At 33.1% G+C, this 15,855-nt stretch overlaps 1 protein-coding gene and 1 long non-coding RNA gene across 2 annotated transcripts; one reads left to right on the top strand and one right to left on the bottom strand.

Moving 5' to 3' along the window:
• Positions 1 to 2,512: 2,512 nt before the first annotated feature.
• LOC127810608 (uncharacterized) lies at positions 2,513 to 5,610 on the bottom strand. The gene is made up of 3 exons (XR_008025503.1): positions 5,443 to 5,610; positions 5,101 to 5,295; positions 2,513 to 2,826 (listed from the first exon to the last, which is right to left on the bottom strand). It is a non-coding gene; the product is annotated as an uncharacterized LOC127810608 (long non-coding RNA).
• A 4,699-nt stretch (positions 5,611 to 10,309) lies between these two features.
• LOC127809568 (transcription factor TCP7) lies at positions 10,310 to 12,334 on the top strand. Its single transcript, XM_052348445.1, has one exon. It carries the CDS (start codon positions 10,561 to 10,563, stop codon positions 11,329 to 11,331), a length of 771 nt encoding a protein of 256 aa, XP_052204405.1. The 5' UTR covers positions 10,310 to 10,560; the 3' UTR covers positions 11,332 to 12,334.
• The last annotated feature ends 3,521 nt before the right edge of the window (positions 12,335 to 15,855 follow it).

Here is a 15,855-nt window from a genome sequence, read left to right as displayed (position 1 = left end):
TCATAATAAATCCAAAAACTGATGAATGGGCTCCAGCTGGTTGTGTTTGATAAGTTGACAAGTTCATGTGGCTCTTATTTGCCAGCATTTTTGTTGTTTCTGTTTTCCTCATTTATTGAGTGTTAAAATTTGTACGTCGCATACCTTTTCTTTGCCCTAATTAATTGGGCATCACCCGGTTGCCAGCACCGTCCATTTATGCGTGTCAATGAGTTGGGTTGATTGTCTTCACGGTATCACAGACACGACATCATGTGGAAGCTGCTTTCATTCCAATATCTATTTGTGCACAACTAATTTCTGCTGCTTTCTTTTAACCCCTCGTGCTGTCTCCTTTTTCTTGTTTAATACGTTAATCAGTTTTGGATGTGAAAAGGAGTAAAATCATCATATTAATCAAATATGTGTTTTTTCTTTCCACATGGGTCTTCTTTTATTTTAAATTCTAAGGAGAATTATCTTTAAATAATTTCATGAAAATGCAAAAAAGTCCAAGAGTTTCTCTTTTTCTAATGTGTTCCTCCTCTCGGCATGGTTTTCCTGTCTCTGATTTTTCAAAACAAAAGAAAAAACCCAAATTAGGGTGCTTGGGCACTGTCGTGTTTGAACTGAGTTTTTTTAATAAAAAGATGTTATGTCATGCTTTCATGTTTAAAGAAATATAATTGAACTTGAACCCGTTATATATTTTGATCTGAATCGTTGACCAAAGGTCAAGGAGTAATGTTGGGGAAACCCAAGTCGATTTGGGTCCATAGTATGGGGCCGGAAAGATATGATTTTGTCTTAAGGCTATATAATTATAACATAATACAACAATGTTAGAGGGTATGATATTTGATGATAAGGGGGTTTAATAAGATAACACAGAAAATGTCCCATCATTAAGTTTGTAAACCATTAAGTTTCAATCAATCTTAGGGAAAAGAATATCACAATCCTGGGGGCATGACTTTCTCTTGCCATTTAGGATGCAACAAATGGTACTATTGGATGGTAGTGGGGATGGAAAGAGACATGCATGATCAATTATCATTATCAAAGTAGAGATCTACTGTTTATTGGCATTCTTATATGTCCAAGCTGTCCTCAAACACGTTGAATGGTACATACCCACCTCCTTCATGGGAAGCACCTTTCCCTAATTACTATCTAATGATTAAATAAGATTGGATAAATTACGTATTTTGAATTTTTTTTATTTTTATTTTCATGTAAGAGATCAAGAAACTAATAAACGATAAATATTATACTCTGCCTTCTAAATCTACTCAACATTTATAAACTGAACTTCATTTGATTTCCTTAAAACTTATGGAGTGAGGATACCCGACATTAACAAAATGAAAGATGAATTTTAAAGTACACAAGACGTACAAATATTTCTTCTCTTTTAAAATATAGTACATCCTCTTTTAAATCGTATCACATCTTTTTGTGTTATATTATATTTATTTATTTTGACACCACGCCACTTCTTAAGCATGTATTTAGAGGTACTATAAATTAAAAATTAAAGGGATAACACCCAGCAAAATAATATTTTCTAATCGTCTCGTCTGATGATGGGCTCTCTCCTTTTGGGGTTGTGATAATTATTATCGATGGGGAGGAGTTGTTGTACTGTGTCACGACAGATATTGGCAAAAATAAGAAATATGAGAGGGGATACACTAGACATGATACGCGCATGCCTCTCCAAAAACAACAAGCTGCTGTTTCCTGAATTAACACACGCACCTCCTTAAATCTGGGAGGATGCCTTCTTAATGCCCCATTTGTAGAAAGTTTTTAAATCAAATCCCAACTGAAAACATTTCATACCATCCCACCGGACCTCTTCCTATATTTTATATTAATTTTTTTCTTATGATCATATTTTGTAAATTATATTCTAAAACAATAATAATAACGTCTTATTATGTTATATTATGTTATGTACATCAAATAATTACGTAACTTATAGGGGGTCCCATCTCTCCTTCCCTCGTTTTACCCAATTGGACAATATAAAAGTTGTCCGACACCGACAACAAAATAAAATCTGTAATAATAATTATTTTATCTATATTTATAATTATACTTTAGTTAAAGAATTAGTGAGTCACATATGTTATATTTGGTTTGATTTGAAGCTATATTAAGATATGTAATAATTTATTGACCTAAAATTTTGTACAACAAAGTGGGCCCGTATAAAGTAAAAGTTCCTACCTAAGTGGAAGTTAAGAAGAGACTGGTAAAAGGCCACTACCCACACGTATTAATCATGTATATTATAGGATTAAGGATAAGTAGCCTACTTGAGAGTTGAGTCAAAATTAGTTGTTGACTACCTACTATTAGGATTATTCTTTCTCGTTAAGCACCTTATGTCTAACATTTAATTTAATCAAATAAAAAGTCAATATCCAGCAACTAACCTAACTTTAAAAAAATTTAAATTAAATGGGAACAATCTTCTTTTTTTTTTTTCACCAAATTCCTTTTAAATCGCTAATTTTATGCTTCAGTTCAGACCAAAACATAATATACAAATGTTTGTGTAAAATAGTTAACTTGCTGAAATAAAGAAGCAAAAATAGCATCTGACCTGAAAACAATATAGGAATTATTATTGCGACAGTAAAAGATCACCTACCAATTGCAGCCAATATGTACGTGGTGGTGTAGCCAACATGTATGTGGTGGCCTCTTATACATACACGATCATTGATCAGTCATCCAATAGCTCCATCCATTGGCTGCTGTCTGCAATCTGCTGAGAGATGGTCCACCACCTCCTTGACAAGTCCACGTGCCACTTATATCTGGCTCTTATTTTTTCTACATAATTATTTGCAACTTGGTCAGACAAATCATAAATGTAGCATATTTCATTAAAAGTCCATCTTTTTCTTGCGTATATTAAATTAATATTTGTTAAAATAAATAAGATAAAATTATATTAAAATAAAATTAAAATATTTTTTAATTAATACATAAAATGATCAAATTAAGACTGAAACATATTTTAATTTTTTTATTAAATTATTTTTAAATTTTTTAAAAAAACACTAAAAATGACATATGTATCATTTTTTCTTATCTATAAAGTTTAAAATAAGTTATCTTAAAAAGGGAAAGATAGATTTATTTAAAAAATTTCAAGATAAGAAATCATCTAATTTTTTTCAGATAAATTTAATAAATATAATAAAAAATACTTTTATCTAAAATATTTTTTATATCTTATTTTTTTTATCTATATCTTGGTTAACAAACACTATCTTAAAAAATTAGTCCTTAATTTTATTAAAAAAAAGTATTTATCTTCCTAATAATTTTAGATTAGCTGCTATGCAATCTAGTAATTGCATTGAATTTATCTTAAAAACATCGAACCAACATTTTGAAAAATCACCAAAATAATCAAAATTAGTTACCAAAATGAGAAGATAATAAAATTCCATTAAAAGTAACTAATAATAAAAAGATTAATAGAAATTCAGAACATGTTAAGAAATACAATTATTGTTATATACATCAACTTAGGTTTATTTTAGTAGCAATTTCGTAAATAATCTAAAACACAGTAACATATTTTTAAATAATCATATTTTCACTCAATTCAATTTATTTCATTTAAAATCAAAATATTAGTGCTAAAATGAAATCAAGAATCAGTTATTTTACATATCAAAATTGAAATGAACTAAACTTTATTTAAAAAATAAATAAATTAATTATACTCAAAAAAATTAATTTTAATCAAATTTTGCTCACCATATACTGATCTCATATGGTAAATTAATGCTTAATACAATATTTATATTATTTTATTTAATATTCAAAAAAAATAATATTTTATGTGACACTCAATATAAATAGTCATAATATAACGCACTGACAATATTATGACCATTAATATTAAATATTATACAAAAGATGTGTCAAAATCACATTAATGCATAACTGTGTGGCTTGACCTTGTGTCCCTTATTTCCTCACCAACTTTTGTTGTCTAGTTAAGCCTTATCCATACAATACATGCATGAAATGGGATAGATTGCCATTGACGCCGTCATCATATCCCCCAACAACCATGGTCTTTCCCAAACTTTTCAAAATCAAAACTAGTTTTTAAAATCTTTTGTACACTGAAGCTTGCTTTGGGACATAATTTAGTAATTAATGGAGATAAATGGAATTAAAATGGACATAATTTACTAAGTTTTCATCAATTCTTAAACCAAACTTAGAAAAAAAAATAAGAGATACAAAAAAAAAAAAAAAACAAAAATGATTTCATTCATCTTCATTTCATTCTGACATTATTCTCTCTTAAGGCTGACTCCACCAGTTTGCTATTTCCTCTGGCATTGTCAAATTTAAGGAAACAATTCTAAAATTAGAACTCTAATAGCCCTTGTCATCGCCAAATTGATTCATCAAATTTATGATGAACCTGAAAAGGATCACCAACTGTGAGGGATCAAAATCCATCACCATTCCATCCACAACGACCATCAATGTCGAAAGGCTGTAGAAGAGAAGGATTGGCTAGAGAATAGAGGTGCAAGTGCAGCAACTCTAGATCGAGCAACGATGACTCCAAAATGAGCAGAATGATTCACGAGGTTTGTGATTTTTCTTGAATTTTTTATTTATTTGTGTATTAAATGAGTGATATTATGTATTTAATTATTGAGTTTGTGTACATGCGTATTTGATTATTTTGTGTATTTAATTATTAATTTTTTGTATGTGTGTATTTGATTATTTTGTATATTTAATTATTAATTTTATATATATGTGTATTTGATAATTTTATATATTTAATTATTATTAAATTTTAAAATAAATAATAAATTCTTATAATAGTGAAAATTATATGTAATGTAAAATAAATAAAATTAAAATCTATTAATAAATAAATAAAATAGAGAGGGAAATAGAGAAGAGAATATGAAGTATTTTTAAAACAGACATAATTTTTGAAATAAAATTAGTATAGAAAGTGAATTATTTATAATATATAATAAGAATAAATGGCAATCGCCCTAAATAATTAAAAGAAATCGTTACTTCATGGAAAGCAATGTAAGAAGAAGACCTTACATGTAGAATGGGGCCAGAGGCGCAGTCAGGAGGGAGTCATGGCCAGGGGCGCAAATGGCCGCCTAACATTGACAGAAGTCCGAGGAATAGTATTGTAGGCATTCACCAAACGAAGCGAAGCGAAGCAAAGCAAAGCAGCCACCGCAGCTCCATTTCGGGGAGCGATCTCACATCTGATTCGATGTCGCACTAACACTACATAACAATAACAATAATAATGAGATCAATGGTCGAATCTCGAAATCATCATCACGACACATTATATGTCACAACCGGAAAACAACAAAAGTGCGTCCCGTCATTCGCTCTGTAAATAATAATTGGATCGCAAAATCACCCTACCTTTCCGAAAGCGCATGATTGAATTGAATTGAATTGCACATTCCGCACGGCGGTGCTCCGTCGTAGATCCGGCCTCCTAAACCCTAACGAACGATCGGAGAAGAAGAGGCGCGTTTTGCGGAGGCGTCTTCGCTGCTGCTAACCGGGAGGAGTTGGAGGACGGAGCGGTGTGGGTTCAGAAATTATTAAGTTAATTAATTAAATGAAATGAGCATCGGAGCCGACGATGTAAGAGTCGCCTCCCTGATGTCATCTTCTGAGAGGGATCCAACGGCCATTACACGTCTTACGTCATCCTGTTACTGTCCGTGCGACACGCAACCGTATCGTTACCCCAACACCGTCAGCTCCATTTATCTAAACTGCACGAATTAATTATTATGTTTTACATTTCGAAAGCTGTAATTATTTCTCCTACCTTTAAACCAACAAAATCATCATTTTACTGTTTTTTTCTCCGCTCTCTCGTTTTAATTATAAAAATAAAAAATATTATATATACATTTTTAATCTTTATATATATATCAAATATAAATATAAAATATTTAAATATTTCACACAGAATTAACAAAAATAACTCAAACATGCAAGAACTTGCCCTGCCCTAGCTCGAGCTAAGTCAATAACTATTGATTAGGGTTACGTTCGGATTCAAATATTTCCTAACTATTTTTAGTCATGGTCGAGGTTAAAATAGTATTTAACATTCTCATCTCAAAATGATAGTTAAACTAGAATAACAACTAAGTTGAAAAATCGTGAAGAATAGACTATAAAATAAAAAGTGGGGGTCGAGGTCACGGAATGCAGGTCTCAATCCCGTCCTACCCCGTTGCTAACCCTAACAATAAAGGTATTTAATGTATTTTCTCAAACATAAAAAATGTTACATGCATTTATTTTAAACTCAAAATTCTTAACATATTTATTTATTTTTTGTTATTTCACAAAGTTATATGTTAAATTACATTTAACATCCATGCCATTTAACTAATAGATTTTAAGAATTAAACTAAACCTCGCTTAGTAAAAAATATTAAGAAATATGTTCTCTAAAGAAGTCACGGTATTCTATGTAATTATATACAATTTTAAGAGTATCTCCGACATAACACCAAATTGGCGTCGGGCACAAATTTGATGTCAAAATACACCAATTTTGTGTTAAGCACAAAGCTCAATTACCAAATTTGGTGTTGATCATCAACACCAAATTAATTTTTTAGTTTTTTTTTTTTTTAAGTTTACCCATCTTGCTATAACTTCAAAACAAATTATTCCATTTATATATTTTATTATTTTTATTATATTTATATATTTTTATTAATAATTAAAAATATAAATTAAATTATTATAAAAAATATATATACTACTGAAAATATTTTATTTAGATCTATAAAATGACTATAATATTGAATATATATTAAAAATTTTACATATATTATAAATACCATGTTAATATAAAATAAACTAACTTTATTTATGTATATTAAAAATTATTATTTTAATAATTAAAGATAATATTCTTAATGCAAAAACTCAACAATAATATAATAAAAAATAATAACATTTCCATTAACTTAATTAAAAATACATGATGAAAATAGAAAAAAATTAAAACAAAACAACACCATTACCAAAATATTAGCCAAAATAAATTTGATGATCCGCTCTCTCCTTTAAATTGTTACTCAGGGGTTTTTCTTTCACAAATTCTCATTTGTTTACTTCGAAGAGCATCACGTAGCATTGGATTATCTTCTGCATCCCTCTGTAAAATTTGATTATCTTCGCATTTGATCTTTTATGATAAAAATTAGGTGAAAATAATTAATTTAAAAATAGTTGAAAAATTAATTAGAATAAGATATTTTGTAAAAAAAATTAAAAAATGATGAGGGTCATTGTTATTTTTTTTTAAATGTGACTAATTATTTTTAATAATAATATTTTATATTAAAAAATTAATTAATATTAGTTAAATATTAAACTAATATTTTTTATTATTAAATAATAATATTTTATGATTATTTTTAATAATAATATTTTATATTAAAAAGGTATCATCCCTAATTCATCACGCTATACATTTTGGTCATTCGAGTTCATATTAGAGTTGTGTCATCAATCATAGATGATAAATAAAAGAAGGGTTAATTAATTATATAAAAATATTTTTTTTTTGTTTTTAATTTTAAAATTATATCTTAATTTGATTGATGATAATATTTAATTTTATATTTAATTCCAATTTTAGACTATCATTACTACCATTATATTTTTATTATTAGCTATTGAAATGGTAAGTTGAAGTGGTAAATATCTTCGGACATGATTGTTACAATTTAAGGGTGAGCAATATTTTGATTAAATCAAAATAACTAAATTGAATCAATTGGAATTATTTGTTCGGTTTAGTTCAAACTCTAAGTTAGTTTAGTTTGATTTTCAAGTTTGGTAGTTTTGGTTATTTCAATTTGGTTTGATTTTCGAATTGAAAAAAACTAAAATAATCAAACAAATTGAAATGTAAAAAATGACATCATTTTTGTATTTTGTTATTTTAGTTTTTTATTTTTTTTAATTGATTTTTTTTTTTTTTTTTTTTTGGTTTGAGGATCTATTCGATTTATCTAGTTTAATTTTTTATATAAATTTTGTCTATTTAATTTGAGTAATTTAGCCAGTTTGGTAATTTAACCTATCAAATGCTCACCCTTAATCCCGTTAGTCCTTACGTAAAAAAGGGAAATCATGTCTAAATGCGCTGGATGGCCCCCATTATTCTTCTTTGTTTTCACATTCAATGAAAAGACTATAGTTATGACCAAACTAATGAGGTTTACATTTTTTTTTGGGTAACATAAGAAACTCGAGAGATCCTCGATTACAGACAGTTTTTGCCCTACTTTGTCCACTCTTTTTAAAACTTATGGTCTATTTTGACTATGCCTCAAATGTATAGATGAATTCGTCGCGAATTGAAACCCAGAACCTGATCCCTAAGATGGATACAGGTGATTACACACTTTCGCATGGAGGCAAAATCAAATCCACGAACTCATAGTATTCAAGTTCTATGCGACGGACTGTCTGTGCTACCTTTAGGTGCAGAGTTTTAAAATTAAAAATATAGAAAAAAAGATTGACATTTTTTTATGTAATAACCTAATAAAAGAAAATGAAAATTGGGAGAGTAGATTTTATTGTTTTTAGAATAAATAATTATATTTGATCCTACCGAATATTCATAAATGATAATTATTAAGACCAAATGAAAATGTGTGAAATGTGGAATGAAGACAATTTAATTACAAGAAGTTTGGTGGTGGTAGTAAATAGTAAGCATGGAAATGAAGGGGTGATGTGAGGGAAGCCATTGTCCATTGATGGCGACATCCCAACAAATCCTAATTAATGGACGGATGATAGCCCAAACTAACAAAACCAATCCCCCCATCCATCCATCATTGCCGCCTCTTTCTCATTCTCCTCGTTTCCCTAATTATGCCAACGAATTCATATTTGTCTCTGTTTACTTTCATAAGGTTCGATTTTTTTATAATTTTAATTATATTATTAAATTATATTTTTTAAAATTAATTACATATATCTTAATTATAACTAAAATATTCAAATTACCCTTTATATAATCATTATCTCTACCACAACTTCTTTTTTCAGTGACCGACAATGAGATAGATACAAATTGATGATTATGACAGAAGATACAAAGATCGTCATCGATCAGAAATATAGAAGACAAAGAGGCAAAAAGACCAACGATGGCCTCTGCACCTTCAACTGTAGTCGTCGACCTGCATTTGTCTCGTCGGCAGTCATTAAAGGAAGAAGTTGATATTTTTTTCTTTTCTCTTTTATTATTTTTTTCTTGTGATGATTTGAATTTTTTATTATTTTAATCATATTATTAAATTATGTATTTTAAAATTAATTACATATCTCAATTAGAGCATATAATACATGTATGCTAAAATGTTTAAATTACTTTTTACGTGATCACCATATCCACCACAGCTATTTTTAGTTGGCTGGCGACGAGATAGATGTAAGCTAATAGTTATGACAAAAAATACAAAGATCGTCGTCAATCAAGAAAGATGGAAGACAAAGAACCCAACAATGACCTTTACACCTTTAATCATCATTAATAATGATGATTATCGCATGAAGGATAATTTGGTCATTTTAGGTCACGTGTATTGCACGTTCTAACTAAAGTGTATAATTAACTTGAGAATGTGTAATCTATTAATGTAATTAAGATAACAAAAAAATTCAAGTGGTGAAGTGAAAAAAAAAAATCAAAAGTATATAAACAATATTTGGCCTTAATGAAACATGCGCATAGCATGCATGATCATGGACCATGGATGCATGGCTAGCTAGCTGGGTTCGGACCGGACGGACCGACCACATCAAAGATCAAGGTCATCCATCCATCAATCCATCCATGATGATCGATCCATTTTGAAATCTCAATCCCAATTCCAATTCCCAGGTTGGTTTGGGCTTCAATATGAAACCAACCTTTGCGTCTCCGTTCGTTCTGCATCGAAAATGTCAAAAGGCTTTTAATATCAAAAGTGATTTGATTTTATCACTTAGATTGATTAAATTACATTTTTAAAAATTAATATTTTTCATATTTTTATTTTTCATTTCTTCCTTCCCTCCCTCCCTCGTATTTGAAAATATAATATTTAAAGTTTTAATATATTGGGAAAAAATAAGAGAAGGAGAGAGAGAGAGAGAGTAGAAAGTAGAATGGTAAGTAGTAGTAGTAGTAGTAGGAGTAGAAGGAGGTGGAACCCACCACCCATGTGCCTTCCTCCTGTCTCCACCAGCTCCTGCCCCTCAATCATTAGCCTTCTCTCTCTCTCTCTCTCCCTCCCTCTCTCTTTCTCTCTCTCTGCTCTAAGACACAACACTTCTCCGCTGCCCTTTGATTCTTCTTCTTTCTTACTCACTCTTCAATTCAATACTTCCATTTCATACTCTCTATCTCTCTCTCTATCTCTAATAAGGGAACCAGAAGAAGAAGACGAAGAAGAAGAAGAAGAAGAAGACGACGACAACGACGACTTGATCATACTCATGTCAACTTCTGACGGAGGAGCAGCCGCCGCTAACGGCGTCAGTAACGGCGCAATCATGGAGCACCAGCAACAGCTGACGCCGGCTAATGGCGCCCTCTCTGTCAAGAAGCCTCCCTCCAAGGATCGTCACAGCAAGGTAGACGGACGCGGCCGCCGAATCCGAATGCCCATCATCTGCGCCGCCAGGGTTTTCCAGCTGACCCGCGAGCTGGGCCACAAGTCCGACGGCCAGACCATCGAGTGGCTCCTCCGCCAGGCCGAGCCCTCCATCATCGCCGCCACCGGCACAGGCACCACTCCCGCCAGCTTCTCTACCGTCTCCGTCTCCGTCCGCAACTCCTCCAACTCCTCCATCTCCGCTGCCCTCGACCACAAGCCCTCCCAGCAGCCCCTCCTCACCCCTACGCCCTTTATCCTCGGCAAACGCCTCCGCTCCGACGACGATTCCGTCGACGCCGGCTCCGCCAAGGACGACGTCGTCTCCGCCGCCGCCGCCGGCGGATTCTGGGCCTTGCCTGCTCGGCCGGACTTCGGCCAGGTATGGAGCTTTGCCGCCGCGGCGCCTCCTGAAATGGTGGTCCCTACCCCGGCCATGGCGTCGCAGTCCTCGATTTCCGGGAGGTACGTCCATCAACAAGCTATGGGCGAGGCCTCGGCGGCTAGGGTTGGAAATTACCTCCCAATTTCTCAGGGACATCTGAATTTGCTGGCCTCCTTGTCCGGCGCGCCCCCGGCTTCTTCGGGGCGGAGAGAAGAAGATCCCCGCTGAACTTCTCTTCGACTGCATGCTCTGTTTCCGTATCTCAATCTATATATATATATATGTATGTCGTTTATTTTGTGTGTCTGAAGATGAGAAAAATTATTAGTGATCTAGGGTTAGGGTTTTAGGATTCAGTGAGTGCTCTGCGGTAAGAATTAGGGTTTGTGCAATTTGATGACCTATTTGATTAGGGTTCCATCACTTTGTCTCATTGCATTCTCATACCATGGTTTTAGCCTTCGTTTCTTAAGTTTTGGGTCTTGTTGGAGGAGAGAGTCGGAGATAATGGTGCATTCCTGATTGAATTTGGAAGGAGTGTCCAGAAATTGACGCAAATTCACACTGGTTTTCGGGACAAGCCATGAAATCCAGTTTATTTTAGAAGCTAGGGCATCTTGTGGACTTGTCAACCAAAGTTCCATGGACATTTGCTCCCCGTTCCTGGTAGAAACCGCGGTGGTTTCTTCTGAATTCAGTTTGTGGATTGTGGAAATGTTTCTGAGTTGGGTTTGAAGAATTGGTGAAGTATCCAATTTTTTTGCTGTAGAAGCATGCTGTGTCTATGCAAGGCGGTGTTTTAAGTTGGTCGTCACAACTACTAAGATGCCGGCAATGGAAATTGGTGTTGCAGGTTTTGTTCTTGAGTTCATCTACCAGTTCTTTGTGATGATGATAGATATTGGACTTGTGTGCTGCTGCAAGTTCTGGGTGTTTGGCAGAGGCCATAATTGGTGATTTTGTGGTTCGATGATGGTTTCGCTGCTTTGGCCGATTGTTTCTTGTTCTCTCTTCCACTTTCACTGTCCGAATGATCAAGCACTCTCAAAGAGGCTGCCAACATGAACAGAAATTGCTCTGGTTCTTCTCTGATCTATGCTTGAATTTTTATGGGTATTTATCATAGGCATTTCTTAAATTTGTCAGCGTGAAAATAATGTGTTCCCTTGTATGTAAGTGGATTGTTTTTGGGTGACTATGTGTGAATAAAAAAACCCATCTGCTTCCTCTAGTTTTGCTTCAGCTGCTCAAATGTTTCACTTATATGCCATTGCCTTTGGCTTAAAGGTAAAGATGAACTGTTATTCCTGTGACATTGTTATCAAGTGCAAGCACTAATCAGAGTGTGAGTAAAATCATGCTCCTTACTGTTAAGCTTCATCAGGGATTCTTATAATCAGTTGACTTTATCAGTTTCTTGTTCTGCCATCTGTGACTAATTGAACGAGTTCTATAAATTACCAAGCTTAGGTAAAATCTTCTTCTTGCGGATGCTGGAATGTTGGTTTCAATTTTTTTTCTTTTACCTCGCTCAACGTTGGTTTACATTTTATGAAGAACTCAATAGTTATGAATTGCAACTGCTTTATTTTTGCTCTGTTCTATCTAGGATATGCCTGGAAATAGCCTTCTGAAATCGCGGTGGTTACATACAGGTTTCCTATATTGGAGGTAAGACTTGTTCAGCTCAACTGACTTGTTGTGGTCACCTTCTTGAAGCTATCTCATGCCATTATGTTAATTTTCTTTTTGCTCAATTTGCTATTCAATTGAGGTTGCCTCAAGTACTTCCTGTGATCCATGATTTGAGGTGGAAATTAAGTTCCATTGTCTAACAATGTTTCCCTTTGAGAAATAGAGTGAAGAATGCGAGGATTAGAATTCTACTTGGAAGATGTGAAACTGCATTTGCCCATCTGATCATTCTGCTATTTCTCCGAACATCTCTTGAGAAATGTCATACTGGACTGTGTTCTTCCCAGGAACCTCTTTCATATAACTGGACGGGGAGACACCCATTCATCCCATCTGGTCACTCCCATTTCGATGACCCTGCCCCAGTCATCGATAACTTTTTCTTATACATGGGTTATCCTCGTCTTCATCTTCTTCTTCTTCTTAGTTACTTCCTTCTGCAGGTCATGATCTTTGTCAATTGTCACTACACTGTACTGCGAGTACTTGACAAACTCAAAGATCAAAATCACTGGAGACATTAGTAGTAAGATTAAAGCTGGATATATTGGTGATACATCGCCTCAATTCTGTCGGAGTGCAACATTTTCTACCATAGTTGATTTTTCTTTTTTTTTGGGGGGGGGGGTGTTAATTGTGCTTCATTTTCCACACACAGATTTTGTTTACTGGCAGAATCTTGTTAGGGCATTATAAGACAAGAAATGGGTGGACTTTTCAACTTGGTTTGGTCCTTAAAAAACAATAAATGGATTTCTTCTAGTCCCTTCTGTACTGGACGACTGGTTTTGCTAGAGCTCATTAGCTGTCTGCATAATGGAAGTGATTGCCATTGCCATAACATATGTACTGCCGGACTTGCATGAAACTGAAGTTGGGAGTATAAAATAGTTTTAGTAATGATAATTTATTTTTAAAATTATTTTAAACCATTATATAAGTTGATTGGATAGCGGGAATATATGCAAAAATGGGATGTAGGAACAGAGACTATGATGCATGGAATTTTGGTATTTTTATTTTTAAAATGCTAAAAATTATTTTTGAGTTATTTTTATAATTTTAAAAATATTTTAGAGTTATTTTATAATATTAAAAAAATATTATAAACACATTTTTAATTTAGAAGTGCATTGTCCATGGAAAAAATAACTTTAATTTTTTATAAATTTTGTTTAAATATTTTTATAAAATTTATGTTTTATTTTTATATTAAATAATTATTTTTTATATTAAAATTATATTTATAAAAAATATTATTTTTTATTTTTATTTCTTAGCGTATTTATATTTTATTTCTATTTTTGTACAACAAGGATGGACGAATGGGGTATTGGGTTCAAATCAACCTAGTTTGGTGCTTTGGGCCAAAATCTTCGAGTTACCAGCCCAAATATTATTATTATTGGGCTATTGGGCTCGGGCTATTGGGCTCACTTATGGTTGTGAAAAATAGTGCTTGTTTTCTGCAAGGTATTCATAAGAAACAAAATTTTGAAATGTGTTTCTGAACTAAATAATCTTTTTTTTTTTAAAAAAAAAATTCAAATTTGTATTAACGCCATAAAAGGGAAGTCCCAACGGTTTTGGTACCAATAAAAAGTGGAACCAAAGCCAAATCATCTATAGATGATTTAATTCTAGTTTTTCGACGGTTTCGGTTTTTCATTTATACTAATGTGAATTAAAATTATAATATATTATATATTTAATTCTTAATTTTTAATAAGACAAATAATGGACTTTAACTTAAGTTATATAATTCAAGTAATTTGCTCACGTTTCTTTTGGGATTTAAATGAATCAAAGTCATCTAATCCACTTTGAATTTATAATTCCATTATTTTCATTAGAACTATTTTCAAAAGTATTGATTATTGTACCTTCAGTTATAATCTTTTATAAATTCTCATTATTATTGCCAATAATCTCTTATTGTCTAAGTTTTGCTTTGCTCCAATCATCCAGATAAGTTTATGCCTGAATCAATTTGAGTCATATTTGATTGCTTGTGTTTCAATCAAAATACTCTCTCTCTCTCTCTCTCTCTCGCGCACTAAGTGCATGTTTGATTGGTCATATTTTTATGAAAAATAGCCAATTTCTATGTAAATTTTAGTTTTGATGGTGTTTGATTAGCAATATTTTCTAAGTAATTTCAATTCTCACTTTTGTTAGAAAATCAATTCTTAAGGGAGGGTTGGGAAAAGAAATTTCAGGGAAATGAAAAAGAAGAAAAGCTGAAGCATGAAAGAGAAGAAAAGGGGAAGCGCGGTCGTGAGGATGAGGGGAAAGGCAGTCGGCGATGGCAGTCATGGCCAGTGAAGATCGGCCATCGACGATGGGCAACGAAGATGGCAACGATGGCCGCTGCAACCGGTTCTGGTGGCTATGAGGGGAGGCAGGGAGAATAATTGGGTTTGGGAGAGAGAAAGAGATGGATAGCTTACCACGAAAGCTTTGAAAATGAGTTGGTCCTTCCATGGCAGCACCTCCTTGTAATCAAAAATTCGGTCGATGAACGCCTCATCGACCTTATCTCCTTCCTCTGGCGCTTTCTTATTTTCTAGGTCTTGATGAGAGAAGGCAACGATGGCGACGATGCTTGCTCCAGCGATGGGAGAAGGCAGTAATGGCGGCAATGCTTGCTCCAGCGATGGTGGCGATGGGAGAAGACAGGGCAGCATGGTCTGGTGCTGCTGGATCTCTCCATTCTCCAGCGATAGCGATAATGGAGAATGGCAGGGCGAAAAATTGGGTTTGGGAGGCAGGGGAAAGAGAGAGAGAGATAGAAGAAGGCATGGAGAAGACGGGGGTGGGTTTGGGGAGAAAATTACGTAGAAAACAAAATTCAATCAAACATTTCTACTTCATAATTTTCATGTAAATAAGTTTTATAGGCAATTGAATTGCCTAAAACTTATATTCTTTCTATGTAAATTTCATGGTTGCAATCAAACAAGTCCTAAATGTTTGTTCAGCCACTACCCTTAGCACTTGGTAAAAATATCTTTAGAATAAGGAGAGCTTTAAATTTTAGGTTGAAAAATAAATAAG

The sequence above is a fragment of the Diospyros lotus genome, chromosome 9 (assembly GCF_014633365.1).
Source record: "Diospyros lotus cultivar Yz01 chromosome 9, ASM1463336v1, whole genome shotgun sequence".
Classification (NCBI taxonomy): Eukaryota; Viridiplantae; Streptophyta; class Magnoliopsida; order Ericales; family Ebenaceae; genus Diospyros; species Diospyros lotus.
The sequence above is the reverse complement of the archived record's forward strand: the minus strand, read 5'-3'. Positions and strand labels throughout refer to the sequence as shown.